Source organism: Myripristis murdjan, chromosome 14, assembly GCF_902150065.1.
Source record: "Myripristis murdjan chromosome 14, fMyrMur1.1, whole genome shotgun sequence".
NCBI classification, from domain to species: domain Eukaryota; kingdom Metazoa; phylum Chordata; class Actinopteri; order Holocentriformes; family Holocentridae; genus Myripristis; species Myripristis murdjan.
The window spans coordinates 9,042,396-9,057,952 of NC_043993.1; the positions used below are offsets into that span (position 1 = coordinate 9,042,396).

Below are 15,557 nucleotides of genomic sequence, written 5' to 3' on the forward strand. Positions count from 1 at the left end.
AGGACTAAGCTTAGTTTTAGATTAGATTTGGTTTAGTTTTTTTTTTTTTTTTTTTTTTTTTTTTTTTTTTGGTCTAGAGTAAGGGTTAGGATAGGCATGTAATGATGAGAGTTGAGATTGGTTATGGAGTTGGGGAATGAAGGTAGCTGAAGTGGAAGGTCCTCATTAGTATTAGAAATTGAAATTTCCTTGAGAAGGGTAGAGCTAGATGAAGCTTTTTGAAATCAGGTTCATTGAAGAAGGAGCCAGTGTTCATTTTGCCTTGTGTTGTCTTCTTTGTGGCTCACTTTGCATTTTACTGCTGGCTCTTGGCAGGGCTCCACTCTGTTAGCATTTCTGGGGGGGTGTATCTGCAGTTTACAATAGGTCAGCTGAGGAAGTAAGGCAAGAAAGTTTTCTTAAATCAAACATTAACTTGAGCTCAGTAAAAGGGATTGGTTGCCATAGAAACTGTCATGCAATATGAGTTTTTCATCAACTCCTGGTATGTGTCAAATGTTTGCGCAGTGTGTGCCTGTGTGTGTAATTATATACTACACGTGTGCAGCTCACTGTGTACTGTTTGTGTGTACTTTTACTGAAATTTGGGTGCCAAGTGTTGTATTGACAGTTCTGTGTGTAGTCATTCTGAGGAAGGATCAACTGTTTGTCCAATTGTTATTGTATGCATAGCATTTACATTTCAATAACAAATATAAACCCTGAGGCAATACAGTTTATTGAATTGACTTTCAATTGTTTTTGCCTTTTCTTTTCTGCTCTCTGTGTTCCTGGGTGCTGGCAGCCGTCTGCCATAGTTCACTCTGAAACTTTTGGCTGCAGTTAGGCGATAGGTCAGCTAAGGCGCTGAGGACAACTGCTTCTCAAAATCAACATTTACTTTATGTGGTTCTATGATGTGGTTCGGTTTCCATGGAAACTGCACTGGATTTTTTTTTTCCCTACGTTGCATCCAGTGGAGGTGGTGCAGCACATCATGTCTAAGGAGCAGAGATTGCTAAGAACTGTGTTGTTCTGTGTTCCTGTGAGGTACTGAGAGATGTATACACACACACACACACACACACACACACACACAAAGATACAGAGCAAGAGAGAGTGTGTGTGTGAGAGAGAGAGAGATAGAGGGAGAGAGAGAGACACACACAGAGAGAGAGAGAGAGATAGAGAGAGAGAAAGATAGTAATCAGTACTGTACTAAGACTGTGCCCTAAACTTTACAAATAAGGAAGTTTGAATTGCCTCCTCAAAAGCAATGAGATTACTGAGGTTACACACACACACACACACACACACACACACAGCCACTCATGCCTAACCCACACACACACACACACACAGCCACTCATGCCTAACCCACACACACACACACACACACACACACACACACACACACACACACGCCTATGAGGATCTTAACTGACTGTGTTCATTTGCTAAATGTAAACCTAACCTAAACCTAATCTCATTCTAAACTGAGCCCTGAAAGTAGACTAACCTTAACCTTAAACCTAAGCGTAACAACACAATGTTAAATCTTAGTTATAATTTACCTCTCAACACTAAACTCCCTGATGCCCTGTCCTCCCTCACCTAAAAGCATTTCCTTCATCTTTATACCCTTGTGAGCACATTTAGTTCTGAAAAAGTATAAAAAACACAAGAGCACACACACACACACACACACACACACACACAAGCACATTCCCTCACATATACTGAGTTTCTCCTACTGTAAGTGGTTACCATAGATACCACATGGTGAGCCTCACAAAGTACAGTGGGTCCATCTCATGTGGGAGATATCATATTTATAGAAGCACTGTGGTGAGTCCAGAATTGGGTTCACACAATAGACTTTTTAGGTAATCAAATGTTATCAAGTGTGCAGGGAAAAAAAAAAATGTCACTGAGACCAGTAGGGTGTTCAAGGTGTCCTGCTGTATGTTGGTTTCTACCAGAGTAGAAAGTAGGGTAGAAATAATGAGGTTGGAGGCTGCTGTCCATGGTGCTGAATTGTAGATATAAAGCATTCAGCATGTTCATATCTTTAGCAAGAAGGATCTATCTATCTATCTATCTATCTATCTATCTATCTATCTATCTATCCAAATGCACATGTGATCTCTCTGTCAGTGTTAGTCTGCTCCAAAGTAAAATCTGAACAACTACTACTTATATACCTCAACAAAGAGCCCTCTATGATAGCCCACTGCCACTCAAGATCTCCCCTTTTCTCAAATGTCAGTGAGTTTTCAAAAGTTTCCTACAGTGTGAATTTTTCACTCAGCTACTTGAAAGGCTATATTTCGTGTCACGGCAAGTCACATACAGGATGTATATCATGGCCTGTTTAATTAAGTCCTATTTGGTTGAATAATGAAGTAATTAACAAATTCCTACTCAAGATTTTTTCTTCATCAAAACCCTTTGGATTTCTAAGTATGTCTTCTTATCTTTTGAATGCAATTGTACTTCCTAAAGTGACATAATTGAATTGTTTCTCATGCTGGTGTATGAGGTGCATTGTTCTCATAGAATGAGGCATGCATAATTGCAGTCCATCATTATCACTGCTCCATTTTCATCTCAATTCAAACCTTAATTTTAATGAATAGTTCAGTGATCATATTTTGTGGAAATATTGTCTAGTGTGAATAATGGGTTTATCTTATTTTACATTGCTCATGACATACCCACTGAGAATAAGGACCATGTGTACAAAAGCTCTTCACTGGGGCAGATAGAAAAGAAAAGACGTCATGCCATGTCGGCTATGTCAGGACACTCATTAAGAAAAGTGAAAGAACTCACCAGAGTTGACTATCATCTCCATATCCACTTTTGGATTTTCAGATCAATATCTTTTTCCAGTAAAGGGCCATAAAGAGCTCCCTTTACATAGCTCTCATCACATTTTAACCAGTCTAATGTATCTATGCCTCAGTACACTCTACAGCACTTATTGTGGACATTTGCCTGAATGCCAAACATGAAAGCAAAGGCAGTCAGGAAGCCAGGCATTACATTAGAGGTACAGTCTATATTTCAGTCAGTCAAGTAGTGAGTCTGTTTGTCAGTCATCCAGCAATTTAGGCACCCAGGTAGCCAGCAACCGATTCTCCCAGTCAATCAACCACACAGACATCCAGTCAGCCAACCAGCCTGCAAGCCTGTATGTCTTTCTATCCCAGTGCAGACAGGCAGACAGGGAAGCTGACAGGCAATGAAGACAGGAAAGGGGGAAGATGGGCAGACATGCATGTATATAAGGCATAGATGTTTCAAGGAAGGTGAGGAAAACAGATTTTAGTTTCGCCCAGCCAGTCAAACACACTGATTCAAACCATTGAATCCTCTCCAGTCTTAAATAGACCCCTCTGAAGACCCCTCTCTTCATTGAGTATGAATTCAGTATTGTGCTGCACTGACTGTGTATGAATACTGAATAGCCTCTTGTAACGGGTGATATGCTGTATAGAAACCGCCGATTAATAACGTTTTGTTGCTATTGTGGTGTGGTGCGGAGGGGGTTGATGTGTACGTCCAGTGCACAGTACTTAAAGCTAGCAGCTATCGAGGTGGATTAAGGAGTAATGGTGTAATGCTCCTCGTGTTTGCATGTATGTCACTGTGTTTGTGTTCATACGTGTGTGTGTGTGTGTGTGTGTGTGTGTGTGTGTGTGTGTGTGTGTGTGTGTGTGTGTGTGCGTGTGTTTGTGTTTGTCTGCTTGATTGCCCGTCATGATGAGGGCATTTCATAGCTTGCCAAGTACATTCACACCAATGAGATCTAGAATAAGTCCACTTCCTATGAGCGCCTCCCTGGCTCATCCACAACCTCAGCTAATGCCAACACAGTGAATCAGGTCAGTTGTCTATAATGGTCAGTGTGCTGTGGTCAGTCGGAGGGATTGATTTCACTGTTGATAAGATCAAAACTCAAGTTCATCACAGAATTAGGGTCAGCTGACTTTACTTTCAATCAAGTCAGCAGAGGAACTGAAATAGAAACTTGTTTTCAAATGGCATTGAATGCATTTTCAATTCCCCCTGCTTCTAATATTACTAGTACTACCACTACTAGCACTGTTAGTATTACTAATCCGACAGCTGTTGCTGCTACTGTTGTTGCTAACACTGCTGTTATGCTTGCTACCTCTACTACTGTAACAACAACAACAACAACAACAACAACAAAAACTGCAACCACTTTTCCTCCTACTTCTTATAGTTCTAGTTCTGTGTCTATTTCTCCTCCTTCTCCTGTGATACTATGGTGACTGGGTTACAGGTTGAAGTAGAGCATAAATAGACACTGTGATGAAAACAAAATAGCTTGAGTAACAACAGAATAACCAGTATTATGTCTATAAATAAAATTAATAGTGAGTCCTTGAACATGGCACTGTAACTTAAACTTTTCTGAGGTGTTGTGCTGCAAAATACCTTTGCATCTGGACTTCTCTGCAGCAGTGCTTTCATGTAAGAGTCTGTTTGTGCATGTGTGTGTGTGCCTATGAGGAATACTGCGGGGCAATTAATATTACTTAGGGCAAGCCTAAAAATTAACTAATCTTACTAATAGGACCACTGCTACTACCCAGAGGTATTCATTTAAAAAATCCAGTAGACCATATTACTCAGCTAGTGTAATAAAAAGATATTCCAAATAACACAGCTGTAAACCGAAAGCAACCTCTCCTCTTAAGATGCATCACAGTACCAATTACTGTCTAATATTTCAAATCACTGATATGACAAACCCAGGATGCACTTGATGTAAAAGTCATCTATTGTTGCTGGTTTGCATATGATTAAAATCATATTCCGAGATCATTATATAACTTGTGTTGAGTACAAAGAGACCAGAGTTGAAGGATTATGTTGCATAATCAGTCTCCACATTTTAATGCTGTCAGAAGAATATCCTATATTTTTCTCCCTCATATAAATTATTGATGGCATGACTATGATACCACTTATAATGAAAAAGTAATGTTGTGCTGGAATAAAGTTTTCTAGCCCATTGAGCACAGGAGACCCAACATAGTGAAGACACTCACTAAAGGGGCGGGCAGAGGCAGCAGAGAGCAGATGCAAATTCAGACATCTCTAGATCTTTGTAATCACAAATTCATTTTTTTCCTTCACTATTAAAAGTACTGTGGTGAGATGAGGTTAAGGATTATGATTCACTTTTTTAGGTAAAAGAAAAAAAAAATGAGGATAAGTTCCAGCTGTGCAGCTTGATCATGAAGTAACCACACAAATGTGCAGTGTGTGTTGAACAAAATTCAAAAATATTCAAGAACCAAGCCCATTTGCTTTTCTCCTTTGTCTGTGTGCCACAACAAATCCACTGATGGCTGCTCACTGCTAGATCTGCCCTTAGAAAGTCAACTTTACTGAGCACCAGTGAAAATGATGCAATTTCTTCAATTGTGCTTTGCAACAGAAATACAGTCATGTCATTCCAGTTGGAATGGTTGACTTTGACAGTGTGGTATTTTCCCCTCGTTCTCGGCCTATGGGTGTTGTGAGTTTGGAGTTGCAGTAAATGTATCTACCACCCACACTCCTCAGCCAACCACTATATGAATCACTGTTACCCATGCTTTATTTCTCTAGTAGCTATCTTCTTGCCGTGCATGCTAAAGCCCTGTGGTCACAAACACATGCACACGCACACGAACACGGGAATCAAAGGCTGTCAGAAAAAATGAATCAGTTAATATTGATAAGTATTTATCTATGCTAGCCATTGATATGATACTATCTATAGTCTCTCTCTCTCGCTCTCTCTCTCTCTCCCCCTCTCTCACTCTCTCTCTCCTCGCTCCTCTTATCCAAATAGAAATAGAAACCATTATTATTTTCGTCCAGCGCAGGAACCTTTTTTTTTTTTTTTTTTTTTTTTTTTATAATATTCAAAGAATATTTTTAGTTAAATGAATAAATAAACAAATAAATAACTAAAACAATAATTCTCGCAGAATGCCTTATTCGATTAATGTTAATGCCCCCTCGTCCCTCCTCTTCACTCTCTTAAAAAACTCTTTAGGTTTTTCCAACTGAGCGATTCAGGCTGAGGCGGGCGCAACCGCACTAGAGGGGAAGTCAAGTCGTGCTGGACTGGTGCAATAGCCTCGCACGGTTTACAACTCAGACCTGACCCGCGTTTTAACATGGTTCTAAATAATGGAATATGCTGATTTTAAAAGTTGACCAGGGCTTTCTAGTTGTGGGGTGTTTGCGAGGCATGGCTTTCCTTTTAACTTGCTTATTTCTGTTCTGGTGAGTATCTCAACTCTTTTCTGTGTTGTTCTGCGACTTTTACGCACGGCAACTAAAGACTGTTGATGGATGTAAATTTTCAGGAACTCTTAATCTGTAGCCGTTTGTTATCGGTTGAAATGCGCTTTCATAATGTGAATATGTACTTTAGTTACAGTGTGAGCAGTGTTTGGGGAAATCAGCACAGTGAGACCAGCATTTATTTGGATAACATCACGCGTATATTGGATAGATTACTGGATGGATATGACAACAGGCTGCGACCTGGATTTGGAGGTATGGTAATGCCCGTTTTGTATTTCTAACAAGCTGTTGCTCCATAAATTATGGGATAGATTCCCCTTTTGTCGGGGGATAAAGTTTTACTCCCTATACTTGTGCGTGGCTCATTTTCTTCAGAACAGATCGGTGTATTACATTTTTGAGTGCTTCTGGTGGAATTGTCAAATATTACAGGTTCTTAATTCATTTATTTTTTGGCAGTTACAGCAGATTTAACAGCCAACAAATGTTGCTAAAATCGTCCTACCACAGTCGAGGAAGTATGTTCTTCTGGCACTTCAGAGTCAGTTTAATATTTATTTGCTGTTGTCAAAAAAATTTTACAGCTTGTTTAGTCTTTGTACATTTTATATATGTACATTTTGGAATTGTGCATTTTTAAAGTGTAATATATTAATGCAAAAAGAAAGGGGAAAAGGGCAAAACATGTTTGATCTGACATGATTGCTTTAATATATATCAAAACAACTTCTTATCCTTCTGCTGTAGGTCCCGTCACAGAGGTCAAAACTGACATCTTTGTCACGAGCTTTGGACCTGTTTCAGATGTTGAGATGGTACGTTGAGCACCCCAACTTCAGGGACACCAACGCAAAGTGCATGGATAACTTCAGCCGTTTTACCCCCATGTGTTTCTTTACTTGTTAACTAAGCCCAGGACGGGATATGTACAGTTCTCCCTTTGACTCCATGTGTATAGCCCCAAGTCACGGTTCGCCCAGCCTTCATTATTCCAGCATTTGGGCAGGATGTCATTAGTGCAGCTTAGGATTTTAATCTGGTTGACAATCCCCCAGTCAGAGAGAGGGAGAGACATGGATGATGCTGGGATGGGATAGGCTGTCCACTCCTGTCATGGGATAGGCTGAGCGTTTTATTTCTGTTACACCCTATACTGTTTTTCATAGCATCTAAAGCCTGCTTGATTTGCCATGTGATATGCTGGTGGCAGTCCTATAGGCAGGAATGCAAAGGGCTCTTCTGGGCAGCCGAGCTATCCATTCTGTCTAAAAGCATCCAAGACTGAATCATACTGGATGCTTTATGTTAATACCATAGTTGAAATATACTGTACTTGAGCCTCCTGATTTGATAATCTCTGCATCAGTTTGCAGAATTAGTTTGAGATGCCTTATCCTGTAAACATTTGACACAGATTTGGAGGAATCTACGATGAGATAGATTATATATCATCAACAAACATCACCCTGGGGTGATGTATGTGCTTTCAGCAGGTTACAAGGACTTAATATAGAATGGCCAGTATTAAGTGAATTTGATAGTACATGTGGTGTTTATGGAAAAAGATACAGGTGGTACATTTTCAGTAACTGGAGAAGTATTTCAGTGTCTGAAGCTCTTAGAACATATGAAAGAGTAGAAACTTCAGGATTGAATGCCATAGGAGTGGCAGGAGTAGAAGCAGCAGTAGAACTGCAGCAATAACAGATGAAGTAGCAGTAGTTGCAGAGCTAGTACAAATGGTTCTAGTACCCAGTACTCCATCCAGCAAGATACAACGAAAGCATGGCTGAGATGCCATCTGCCATTCACTCCAGGAGGAGCAGAAATAGTAGTAGCAGAAGCAGAAGCAGCAGTAGTGCTAGTAGTAGTAGAATTATTGGTAATATTAGTAGATGGACACATGGCTCACTCCCTATCCAACGTCCCCCACCCCCACCCCCAACCCCCAGGAATACACCATGGATGTGTTCTTCCGTCAGACATGGATTGATGAGCGGTTAAAATTTGAGGGTCCTATCGAGATCCTGCGGCTCAACAACCTGATGGTCAGCAAGATCTGGACGCCGGACACCTTTTTCCGGAATGGCAAGAGGTCTATTTCTCACAACATGACCACCCCCAACAAGCTGTTCCGCATCATGCAGAACGGAACTATCCTCTACACCATGAGGTAACGGGGCTGGACGGGGAGCTACAATACCTCTTTCCCAGCCAGGACCGGAATAGAGCACAGACCTGGAAAGCAAACCAAGCAAACAAGCATCCAAGAATATAAACACAGATTAAAAGAAAATGAAGAGTGCCATTCCAAAATGAGATATCCACCATCTGATACAAAAAGCAGCCCTGGAAAGCAATTCAAACACACATGCCTCCAGCTTTGTTCCAAAATGAGATACCACTTGAAAAAAGAGATACCCCTACAGAGTTATTGATGGCACAAACATAAAATAAACATATTTTTAAATGACAATGGATCACCTTAGTCCAAGGTGGAAAAAAATAGTTGGACTATAATTTAGATCCTCTTAATTTTAGAAATGTTACAGTGATGAATTTCAAGAAATTTGTCCTTTGTCCCCCCTGTTTTGTGTTAGGTGATTATCTATGCAAATCTTAATGATCTTTTGTTAAATATTACCCTTGCAGGAGGTACTGAAATATTGTCCTGGAGAACAAGCTCTTATATTTAAAATTTAACCATTTAACAAAAAAATTATTATCCATATACTATACCCTTCTAACATCAAATGCTTTTATTTAAATACTGTGGTAGCTATTGGACAGCATGGTGCCACACTGATGGGCTTCAGCTTAACTGTTGTCATTTCTTAGCCAGTCTCTGTGTATCAAATATAAATCAAACACTCTTTTCAACTCTTGTCTTTTCCCACAGATTAACTATAAATGCAGAGTGCCCCATGCGTCTGATGAACTTCCCGATGGACGGCCATGCCTGCCCGCTTAAGTTTGGGAGTTGTAAGTTGTTTTTGTTAAGCCTCACTAGTCTGACAGATGGTGTCACTCTCTGATGATCAGACTCTCACTGAATGACTGAATGCCTGACAGGATATGTTTGAAGAATTCATTTCCAAAATGCCATCTTTTATGTACATATGAAGAAATAAAAAGTCTTTACCTGGGATTCACCATTCAATATGTCTGATGTACAGGTGATAAAGTGGGCAAAAATATAATTTCTTTTCCAAGAAAGAATTATTTTTTAAAAGGATGTTAAGTAATACATACCTCTCATCAACTTGTATCGGTGGCCAGAAGGAATTGCAGCAGCACTTACACCCTCATCCCATCTTCTTAAATGTTTGTGCCTGTGATTAATGCACCGTGAGTTGCAAAGGTTTGAAAGTAAGAATCACCGCATCTGGCAAATTACTTGTTTAACCAAATATGCAGATTAACAACCCTATCAACCTCTGCAGGTATATTATGGTAATTTTGTGCAATGCCGCCGAGAAAATCTTACCTATTGTCCCTTTAACAATTATCATTTCAAAAGTGCTAAAACTTTGTGCTCTCAGTATTTGTGAGTGGGTGTGTTTTTCTTGACAAATCGTGGATGTTTCAGTTTGATTAAAAAAAAAACAAACAAAAAAAAAAAACTCTCCATTCTTGCTGTATTCTCCTCATGTTGTCCAGATGCTTACCCCATCAGTGAGATTGTGTACACGTGGAAGAAAGGCCCTCTGTCTTCTGTCGAGGTGCCGCAGGAGTCATCCAGTCTGCTACAGTATGACCTGATTGGTCAGACAGTGTCAAGTGAAAGGTTAAAATCCAACACAGGTGAGCAGCATTTTCTGTGAATGTGTTTTATCTGGGTGCTTGATATAGTTTAGTTTCAGTTACCAAAAATATTGAACAAGTGCAACTGTATTTACATACTGTAAGGTGAATAGTGGATCCAGAAATACAATGCTTTAATTCTTTGTTGTCTATTGTTGTTCTTTGCATATTGTCTAACTCGCTACTCAGCACTGTCTGTAAATGATGTAAGCATATTCTCTGTATATATACACTATGCCTACATGATTAATTGCTTGACACAATCATTTCACAGTGCTGGATAACATTTATCATCTAATGATTGTGACTGTAACTGCATACATTCATAGTGTTTCCAAGCTGCTGAATATAGCACACTGTATATGTTCTGATTACATCAATATAAATATGCACTGTTCACATTTTAGTGAGATAGGCATGGTTAGTTTGATATACAGCACTTGCAGATTTCAGTATTTGGCATGATTTATGACATGCTTTTCACGTACGCAAATCAGAGATCACTTTTCCCTGAGGTTACAGCAGTCTTATGTGGTATATGGGAGGTTTCATTACTTAATCAGGTATCTGTCAAATACTTAAAAATGCAGTGCATTGTGTTATAGAATAACTGCTATGAAAGCAAAACTATTGAATATTACTTTCGGTATTAGCAATTCTCAGACCCTAAGTAACAAAATGGTGAAAACGTAATGGCTGTGTTTTAATAATGAATCATCATCAACATCATCCCCCTACGCCCCTCAAATAGGGGTGATTTTGCACTTTTGGAATGGACCTTTCATATTTAGATGTTACATGAGGCAGTCCTATTGTGTGCATATGAATTGCTTATTTACCACCCATATAACCAAGGATGTCCTTGGTGTTTACTCTCATAGGTGAATATGTCATCATGACCGTTCACTTCCATCTGCAAAGGAAAATGGGTTTCTTCCTGATCCAGACTTACATTCCCTGTATTATGACTGTCATCCTTGCCCAAGTCTCTTTTTGGATTAATAAGGAATCAGTTCCGGCCCGGACTGTTTTCGGTAAGACCCCTTTAACTTATTTTTGCCTATTGAAGAAGTCCCATTTTTACCTGCAAGCTTGCTTTCGAGTCAAGTCAAATCAAAGGATATAAACACAAAGGACAAAGATACAGATTAAAGTGGAAAGATAACACTTGATTCATTGTGGCTTTTGCTGTTGGAATGGAGTAGCTTGGAAAAATCAAAGTGTGTTCTCTTTTTAGCTGCCAGAAAGTGCAAGAACTGGTCTTACAGCCAGGTTTTAGGCTTTTGTCTTTGAATACGCCTTCTTGGTTATACTTAAATCTTGGATCTGAAGTGGCCATCTTGCATGATTGCAGGAGGACATTAATATGGAGGAAACTGTTTTTCAGCTTTGTAAATCATATCAACTTACTTGAACAGAATCCTATGACTATTAGTCACTCAGAATGTCTGTAGCTGTGGACTGCCAACGTGTAATCTCACTGTGTTTGGGTCTTTCATCTGTTACAGTATAGTGTCCTACACTCATCTCTAACAATTTTTCAAGGGTTTCAGCATCAAGTTTAAATGTAAAGTTTTCAATTCTCAAAACTCAACTTTATTATGTCCAAGTATCCAACTAAGCTAAAAATTCTCTGGATTTATCGACTCACCACCCACAGCTTGACCCCATTGTGAGTCTAGCTCTGTGCGCTTTAAACAAGCATACTCTCCTCCATTTACTGCACTGTGATTTTTTGGCAGAAGTTGTCAGTGGTTTGAATTTCACAGAGTGGTCCTGAAAATGTAACCACTGTAACAAAGAGAGATATGGCCATAGCAGCTTTTTTTTTTTTTTTTTTTAAACCTTTCTTCATTATCTATATCCCTCTTCTGCTAAAGTGGAGTTGAATTATTTTGGAATAAATGTCCCTTTTTGAAATTGGTCATGCCAGGGCAGAGAGGGGGAGGATGTTTACTTGGCCCGCTTCCGAGCTCTCGCAGGTTCCGCTTGTTCACATTACATCGCGCTACAGTTGCCACCAAGTTCTAGCCTCAGGAATAGAGAGGGGGAGAGAGACACTGAAGGAGGAAAAGAAAGAAAGAGAGAGAGAGACAGAGACACAGAGAGAGGACGTGAGAGACAGAGACCAAAACAGAGAGACTGCGACTGGAGGTTGGACAAAGAACGAAAAGGTGTGTGTGAAAGAGAGGGAGAGTGAGAGTGAGAGAGACTGACAGAAAGTGAGAGCAAGTTTCTATCACCATTCTTTTAATGTTTTTCCCCTTTTCATTTCTCTTAAGTTAAATTTCACCAAGCTCGAGCCGAGTAACGCTGTTGGCCCTTGTAGATTATGGCTTTGTGGTCCTCACTTGCTTTTGGAGAGCTGCCAGCGTGGCAACAAGCCTGCACCCTTCTTCAGAGAATAGATCCCAATTGTTAGCGTCGAAGTGAAGGCCCCATGTGGAAAGCACATCTGTGGCAACTCATTAAGCTCACTCGTCCTGCTGTTTTCATTTCACACAACGTTGGGGATAGGTTAAAATAAATAAATAAATACATACATACATTCTCTGGACTGGCAGTTTTAAAGACTAGCCCAGGGTGAAACCAGGGCACACTAGGGGCCCTATCTTGCGCCAGACTCCCTAAACCCTAATATTTGCGGATTTAGGATTTAGGAAGAGGCGTTCCCCCGTAAAAAATTGCTATCTTGTGCACCTCCCGCTATCCGCAAAACACTTGCGCTACCCGCTATATTATGCATAGGCGTGTTTTGGGCGTTACGCCAGTTACACCAATCAGTGTGCCAGGTGCCATTGCCTTTAAGGGCAGGCTGCGCTATCCTAAATCCTAAATCCTAAACCCGCGATGGAGAGAGGGAGGTAGATTTTCTCAGGGCTTCTACTGAGGCTAAAGCAAGTTGGCTTTATATACATATTATATATTATATTATAGGTGAGTTAATTCGGGAGGTGGAGCCACATGTGTCCAAGTGGACGTGTCACAAGGTTGTACTGATTGAGTAAAATCCCCGGGTCACACCACACACACACACACAGAAGAGGCAGAGGTGGAATATGTGTAAACTAATTTATTGACAAGGTAGATTGGGCAAATAAAATATTAAAAATAAAAATATAGCACAGCTGCTGGCTTATGATAAAACAATAAAACGTGCTGGCGTAAGTGTCCAATTAAAACAGTCTTACCTCTAAACAGTCTATATGAGTAATATACTCAGTCCATTCCGGCGGCGTCCCGGTATCAGTCCGACCGTGTGTGTGGCGAGGCTCCATCGGGGCGTGCATTGAAGCCGCCTGGGCGCGCTCTCGTAACAGCGCGCGGATAGCGGGTGGTCCTGACCACCCGCTATCCGCTATCCCTAAAGTGTGTGCGCAAGATAGCAATTTTAGGGATAGCGCATGAAACACGCCCACGGACACACCTCCAGGCGCAAATGACGGAGTCGGCATAACGGATAGCGGGTAGCGGGTGGCACAAGATACCGTTTAGGGATAGCGGAAGTTCCTAAATCCGCAATTTGCGGGTAGCGGGTAGCGGCAGCGGGTAGCGGGTGGCACAAGATAGGGCCCTAGGTCTTTTAGAAGAGGTTATGTTGAAATAAATACAACATAGTGAATTTTCCATAAAAAAGAATGAACAGACTTTTTCTTCTTGCTGCAAGTGTATGTTTAAATTCAAAGTGCTTTGCTTATGAGCAGTAAATTGCTTGGTGTAATATATTATAATATTTTAGCAGTAAAAGGACAGCAGGAGATATGATAGCCATTGCCTTAGTAAAAAGTGATTGCCCGAGCAAGCTGCAATAATGCACTAGGTGATTTATGAGAGAGAAAAGTTGAAGAGAAGAGAAGAGAAGAACGCATGGGAAAGAAAGGAATTAGAGGACAAGAAATATGAAAGAGTGAACAAGTGGAAAGGAGAGAAAAGAGAGGGAGAAGAGAGGCAAAAGTAGCATGATGATAAAGACAGATGAGAAATTAATAATAAAAAAACAAGGAGAAGAAAGTAAAGGCCAGTGTGAAAGAAATGAAATGGGAAGAGGAGAAAAATTGCTATATGGAAGCACTCCGCCCCAACTAAGTACATTAAGCCATAGTTTGTTGTGCAGTGCATTGTCAACAACCTCTCTAAGAGCTAAAAGTCCCCTGAGCACAAGTCTCACAGACTTAATTGAGTGTGGCCTAATTTGTACCTTGCTTTTTGCCCATAAAAGCACATAAATGCCTCAAGCACTTCATTTCTATCCTGTCTTTATACTTCATCCCCCTCCCTCCCACACTCTTTCTTTCTCTTTCTCTTACATCCCCCTCCTACCCTGACATGCTTTCTTCACATGTCCCTCCTCCCCTCTGAAATCATTTAACTCGTGCTTGAGCTCGAGACAAGCTGCGTTGGTTGGCCATTGGGGGAGGTTTGCATTTGAGAGTTGTTAGCTTTCGTTGCTGAAGCAGTGTGTAGGAAATGCTTTTGAGCCATTATTAGGTGCATTAAATACTCCATAAGTTCCTTCTGTGTTAATGAACTGTGCACAACTACGGCATATATTTGATAAGAGCATGGACAGCAGTGTTCAATGGCCCTTTTTCCCTGGTTGCTTTAGCTTGATGAAAGTGAATTAGATATGTACTTTGTTAATGGGCCATTAAAACGGAGGTTCATTGTCAGCATCTGTAGCTGACCTAATCTGCCTGAATAAGGATGGAATCCAGTAAGGGCACAGCCATTCCCTTTCCAGCGATGGAGAAGCTTTATGTAGGTGCATAATTGCTGTTGATATTTATTTCCTGGTACCTTTTGATAGCTTGACACTTTGAAAATGCCTCTGACAAGCACCTGTAGTGGACCTTTTGTGTGGTTGCTGCACAAAAGTACTACCACAATTGCCATATACCCAGGAAAGGATTTCCTATATATTTAGCCTTTTCACTCAGATTGCTTCTTCAAAAGGGTCCTGGTAGTCTATCCTCCCATATAAAGCCAGCGGCTAGAGGCATGGGAGTGATTTTTGACAGTGACTTGGTTTTTGAAGAACAGAGAAAGAAGGTTGTGTACTGTTGCTCCGTACAATTTAGAAATGCATAAAAAAGGACAAGGTGATTTTTTTTTTTTTTTTTTTTTTTACCTCGCACAGATTTAGAGATCATTCTTACTTTATCTTACCCCATAAAGAGTATTGCAACTCCCTCTATTCCTGCCATTAGGTCAAAAATTACTCTCATGTCTGCAGCTAGTTCACAAAGCAGCAGCTAGGATTTTAACCAGTGCCAAATGGAGAGACCATATTATGCCGTTTTAAGCATCTCTCTGCACTGGTTACCACTTAGATAGATAATTGATTTGTAAAATTGTATTCATCATGATGAAACTGGCTGGATCTGGCCCTATAGCTATTTGCAGACCTCTCATACCCCTTTGACACTGACCTA

At 40.4% G+C, this 15,557-nt stretch overlaps 1 protein-coding gene across 1 annotated transcript in view; it reads left to right on the forward strand.

Annotated features, from left to right (window-relative positions):
* The first annotated feature begins 6,143 nt into the window (after window positions 1-6,143).
* The window catches only part of gabra6b (gamma-aminobutyric acid type A receptor subunit alpha6b), a 35,225-nt gene continuing 25,811 nt past the window's right edge, over window positions 6,144-15,557 (forward strand). The window contains exons 1-7 of the mRNA XM_030069621.1: window positions 6,144-6,297; window positions 6,449-6,573; window positions 7,069-7,136; window positions 8,274-8,494; window positions 9,221-9,303; window positions 9,982-10,125; window positions 11,007-11,159. Of these exons, the coding sequence (XP_029925481.1) occupies window positions 6,209-6,297; window positions 6,449-6,573; window positions 7,069-7,136; window positions 8,274-8,494; window positions 9,221-9,303; window positions 9,982-10,125; window positions 11,007-11,159 (883 nt within the window). The 5' untranslated portion in view covers window positions 6,144-6,208. The remainder of the gene's footprint in view (window positions 6,298-6,448; window positions 6,574-7,068; window positions 7,137-8,273; window positions 8,495-9,220; window positions 9,304-9,981; window positions 10,126-11,006; window positions 11,160-15,557) is intronic.